At 36.7% G+C, this 5,834-nt stretch overlaps 2 protein-coding genes across 3 annotated transcripts in view; both read right to left on the bottom strand.

Annotated features, from left to right (window-relative positions):
- The window catches only part of LOC118736366, a 443,387-nt gene that overhangs the window by 144,254 nt on the left and 293,299 nt on the right, over positions 1-5,834 (bottom strand). The window lies entirely within an intron of this gene.
- On the bottom strand, positions 595-1,710 carry LOC118735512. Of its 2 annotated transcripts, none has more exons than XM_036465310.1 (6): positions 1,622-1,710; positions 1,499-1,553; positions 1,391-1,442; positions 1,148-1,212; positions 1,025-1,086; positions 595-958 (listed from the first exon to the last, which is right to left on the bottom strand). In XM_036465310.1, the coding sequence occupies exons 1-6, from the start codon at positions 1,631-1,633 to the stop codon at positions 854-856; spliced, it is 351 nt and encodes a 116-aa protein (XP_036321203.1). In that variant the 5' UTR covers positions 1,634-1,710; the 3' UTR covers positions 595-853. The 2 variants fall into 2 exon arrangements, with proteins under 2 accessions (XP_036321203.1, XP_036321204.1); XM_036465311.1 differs by having other exon boundaries at positions 601-979.

Here is a 5,834-nt window from a genome sequence, read left to right as displayed (position 1 = left end):
AAAAATTTAGAAGAAATGTTTTATAGTAATATCATGCAGAGTCTTCTCCGCTTTCTATAAGTCATTTACGCGCTGCGACAAAAAATTTATAAATTTCGGTAATGGTTCTGCTTCGATAACATTGCACCGAACATCCTCTAGAACTCAGTTCGTACTCATGATATGCCAAAGGCCCACGATTGGATTTTCGGTTCCCTCCTAAGAAAGTTCTACAAAAATTTTTCTTTCCGCAAATGTTTTTTACCGTTTTGATAATTTTTCTTAAATTCGGGAAACTTTCCAAACTATATATTATACATACATATTTACCACGAATAAGAAGCCAATAATTTTTCAGAATTCATACAATGAAATTCCGCTTGGTACCTTCCTTTTATCTGTCTGTATATCAATGTCCGCAACTGTATTTATAAAATCATACATAAGCAAACATCAAATATTTAAAAATGTGAACGTCAAACACATGAAAGAATTTTAAATATGTACAAACATATGTACATATATACATGTTAGTAAATAGTTAAAAAGATGTATTAAACTACAAAGAAAAAACCATGTTCTTATATACATATATTATGTTTTCTATTTATTTATGTGTTGTTTAAATAAAATAATATTTGTAATATGTACTTGTATACTACACTACACGTATGTATTTACTACAATGCGGAGCAATATCATACTTTGAAGGACTAGATGAAACTGACGCTTAACAAACAGCGATACTTAAAACGTTTAAAACTCGAGACTTAACGGCAAAAGTAAACGCGCCAAAAATTATGCTCTGCAGTGTACCCCCCACAAGCTTCGAATTGCCGCACCAAAAGTTTCCGTGTTTAGTCATAGAGATGACTTAATTGTATGAGTCCAAGTGTGTAAATATATATGCTGATGCTGATGCATATGTACATATGTCAGTGGTGCACATGTGAGCCAAACGGAGCCACTCGGCTTTCACCTAGAAGTCATGTGTACGAACCTACTAACATATTGTATACGCACATATTACTACACGGCAACTTACTTGCACGAGAGAGCGTCGGGACAGATAAATACGTGGCCGGAGAGGCGAAAGACAGGCTAAACCTGCAAAAACATTACATTTAGTTAGCTTAAAACACTTGGTTTTACATGAACTGCAACTTGCCTGCACGAGAGAGCGTCGGGATATATAAATATGTGGCCGGAGCAGAGGCGAAAAGGCAGCAAAACCTGCAAAAACATTACATTTAGTTGGCTTAAAACACTTGGTTTTATATGCACTGCAACTTGCCTGCACTAGAGAAAGTCGGCCCAGGTTAATTATACGTGGTCGGAGCACAAGTCAAAAAACGTACAAAAATATATGTATCAATTTATTTTACAAAATGAAAAAAATGCTCTTAGTTACCTGTATGTATTTGCAAATTCTTGCTGAGATATTGGGGAGCACCTTAATAAGCCTGCAAGCAAGAATCAATTACAGAAAATTTCATCATATTAATAAGCGCATACTCACATGAAAATGAATGATTGCACCGCTCAGAAGCCGCAATAGAAGATAAACTTAGGATCTGCAATTAAAATATATACTTAAATTAACAATAACTATTAAAAAATTGCATATTAAGTTGCTACTTACCAGGATTCGCATGAAAAAAGAAATTAATTGTCAACGAATATGAGCAAAAGAAACTGTCAGTGATGCCAATTAGGCTTTTTCAATGAAAAGCAAAGCTTTCACTACTTTTAAAAAAAAAATCTTAAAATTTCCAAAGCAATTTGTAAAAGAAATATTACTGTTGTTTTTTAGGAGTAGGGTGGGAGTGTCATTGATAAAATTAGAGCGAGAGAAAGTTTTTCTTACAAAACCTTTCATTATTGAATCATGGCAAACAATATCATTTTGAATTTGGTACAAAATGGTATGTCCAACTTTGACTTTTTAAACAATTTAATTCTTGTAAAAATGACATACCGTTGCACCATATTTTTTTTTTTAATAAAGTTTTTCTTTACTTGTAGATGTGTTTAAATAATGCTACGATTTTGGTTTTAAACTATATATACTTCATTAAATGTTGTTAATCAGGTATTTATGCAAGTTAACAAGAAGATGTAACTACATCAGTAATTATGTTCGCTTAAGTACCCGCATAGAGGTACTTAGCGCGTTCTTTTAAGTACCCAACCCGGCTAAGTACTTGAAAAAGCTGACATTTTTCGTGCGATACTTAAGCGGGTTTTACTGTAACATATAATGAAAATAGAAAAAATATTTTTTTTTTTGTATGTAACTTTCTGAAGAGTATAAACCGCAAATATGCCAAATGGAAGGCAGCTTATATTCACAATTCCTTGAAGAATGTCGAAATTCCATTGCCGTTTCAAAAGGTCATTTCAAAAGGCTCCAATCCACAAATTAATCCAACACTTTTAGACGCACGCACAAATTTAATTTTTTTTTTTTGGTTTTTCAGCTCATTAATGGTGCACCTTACCTTCTATGAAAATATTTCATGAATAAATATTTATTCCTGGTATTTAGTAAAAAACTTCATATCAAAATTAATGCATGAAATGAAGTAATTAAAAATCTAAGAATACCGTTCTTGAGTATTTTGTCATAGAACCATTATTAAATAGAGACATAAGCTCAACGCGCTAATTTAGGTATACTTACTTATGTATGTATAGACCTGTTACTCGTCTGGCATATACTGCATCTGCGAAAATAATGACAATTATAATTTATTTAGATCAAGTGTGGCCATTTCATAGGCACGCGTGTAAAAGGATTAGAATTAACTATTTATTAAAATGTCAACTAAATCCCTTAACTTGTTCAGCTTTATTCTGAACTTAATTAAATAAAACTCAAAATGTTCACAATGTTTTCTTAAACTAAAATGAAAAACATTGAATAGATTTCCGCACTCTGCCGCTTGCTTCCAAAATTATCCTGTGCGTATTTCTTGAATCACCGGCTGCTGCTTAAAACCCTTTTCTCTATAAGAATTTTATGTCCTGTGGGTATTTGTTTGTTCTACTGCTGATCCGTTTTCTCTATGAGAATATATGCGGATTTCCCGTGTGGGCGCCAGATGTTTTTGATTGTCCAATCCCGACTGGCTTTATTTGAATATTCATATTCTAATCTACCTATGCTATTTCTTAATTCTATTTCTTATTTTCTAATTTCTTAAAGCTAAATTGTTAACGCTGCATTTGTATTCGCATTTAGTCACGTACATGCATTCCTTCCCACGTTTGTACATTTGCTGCTGCTGCTATTGTTGCTGGTGTCAAACTTCAAATGTAAGAAACAACGAATGAATGACATTTCAATGTTGCCAGACTAAAAATATGATATTAAGCTTACATTTCCAACACTTATTCTTAAGCTTAGTATTAGCTTTAAAAACTAACCTTACTGTATACAAAGGAATCCTTACAAATTTACAATGCGTTTGCTTGGCTAAACTCTTAGTCAAAACATCGGCAACATTTTTGTCAGTACGAACATATTCCAAATTAATTTCATTATTTTCAACTTTTTTACGAACATAATGATACTAAATATGTATGTGTTTTGTACGTTTATGATGAACTGGATTTCGTGCGATATGCTGTGCGCTGATGTTGTGACCATAAAGCGTCATTGGCGTTGAACTTGACCACCCTATCTCAGCCAATAACTTGCTGAGGTATACTGCCTCTTTCGCAGCCGTCGCTAAGGCTACATATTCAGCCTCAGTACTGCTTAACGCAGTTATACTTTGCTTCGTTGAAGCCCACGAGAAAACGCTGCTTCCCAATAAATACGCCCAATCTGCGTCAGCGAATCCCTTGACATCTTCACCAGTCTTGCGATATATAATGGGCAGGTCTATAGTTCCTGATAGTTAACGCAAGACATGCTTTGCTGCTGTCTCGTGCTCAATATGCGGATCTATATTACGCCTAGAAAGTTTGCTTACCGCGTGCAAAATATCTGGCCGACTCAAAACCGCTAAATACATGAGCGAACCAATTAGCGATTGATATCCAGTAGCATTTACCTTGACACATTCGTCGTCATTGCATCCAACTTGAAAACCAGGATCAAGTGGTGTTGCTACTGCTCGACAATTCTGCATACCATATGTCTCGAGAATTGATTCTATGTACTTCTTCTGGCAAAGAGAAATCGCGCCTCTGTCGCTCTCTCGCTGAATTTCCAACCCTAGGAAATAGTTTATAGCGCCACCATGCTATGCTATCTTCTTCTTAATTGCTGCTAGTTCGTTATCGCTGGAGCACATGATGATCAAATTATCAACGTAGACGGCTATGTAACTATACCTCTGCTTATCTTTTTTGACGTACAAACATGGCTCATATTTACATTTATTAAAAGCAATGTCGCTCAAAACTGCATCTAGTGTGTTATTCCAAACACGACCGGATTGCTTTAACCCGTAGATTGTTTTCTGTAGCTGCAACACTTTTCCAGGATGCTGCTTGCTGACAAAACCTTCTGGTTGCTTCATATACACAGTTTCTGCAGTTATCGCAAAAAGCATGCGAATAGTTTCATAACGTATGACTGGTGAAAATGTTTCCCAGTAGTTGACCCCTAATTGTTGCCCACAGCTTTTGGCAACTAGCCTGGATTTAAACCTCTCAATTTCACCGTTGGCATCGCGTTTTATCCGAAATACCCATTTCGAACCGATGGCTTTGTGCCCCTTTGGTAAATTAACCAATGACCATGTGTCATTTGCGATAAGCGCGTCGTATTCTGCTTGCATTGATTTTTGCCAATCACCTGCATGTTGGCCACTCAACGCCTCCTTTGGCGTTTGCGGTGTCTCGATATCCTCTATACAATTGAGTTTGTTTAGAAATTGATACTGCTTCTTAGGTCGACCAGGCCCGCGTCGTGGTACGTCGTCTTGTTCTGGACTCGTAATCTGCTCACTCTGCGCTTCTTGCTCGTCATCGTCAGGATCACTTGCCGTGGCAAACTCCTCCTCCTCATCGCCGGAGTCATCTCTCACATTATGCTCGACTATACTTTCAGACTCAAGGCGAATGATGTTTGTCGCGAAATCATTGTTTTCTACTGTAGAACTGCATTCTGAAGTGATGCTACTGGTACTGGTCTCGCCGCTCGATGATTGCTCGTCGCTGCCTGTCGTATAAACGATACGCCTTTGCTGTATTGGAGTAACCTACGAAGATATACTCTTTACCCCTTGCCTGGAATTTGCCTTTTATGGTTTTATCCAGCGCAAATGCTCGTGAACCAAAGATACGTAGGTGTTTTACTAACGAGTGAGCGAACCATACTAGCTCTGGAGCCCTGGTGTGGCATATGTACATATGTAGCTTGGATCAAGCTAGAAAGAAATCGAAATTTTCTAGTCACTTTGACGCAGTCGATTGTCTCTGGGAACTTCGCAGAAGAAAGCTCAAATTCCTGCCACGTCCTTCACATATGTCTTACTGCTATCCTCTTTATTCATGAGAGTTGCTATTCCACATTCCTGCCAGATCGAAATTTATTTACATACATATGTAATTAGAATAGTGAGAATAATATTTTGGTGCAACTCAATCTAATGCAAGTAAATTTATTAAGCAAGCTCCGTACTGGTGTGCCATGGCGTATGGCTAACATACATACATACGTACACCAATGTTGTACTACTTGGCGTATGAGCAACTAAAGTGTAGCCCACAGTTATCTATGTATGTATGTACATACATACCAGAGATGTTGCGAATATTTGTATTCGCATTCGTTATGCGACCATGGTGCGGACAATAACCGGCTTTTAGCTACGGGCGCTAAACGGTTAAGTAGTATA

The sequence above is a fragment of the Rhagoletis pomonella genome, unplaced genomic scaffold (genome assembly GCF_013731165.1).
Source record: "Rhagoletis pomonella isolate Grant_MI unplaced genomic scaffold, Rhpom_1.0 Rhpom_scaffold_00003, whole genome shotgun sequence".
NCBI lineage: Eukaryota > Metazoa > Arthropoda > Insecta > Diptera > Tephritidae > Rhagoletis > Rhagoletis pomonella.
Note: the sequence above shows the minus strand (reverse complement) of the source record. Positions and strands in the feature narration are given on the sequence as shown.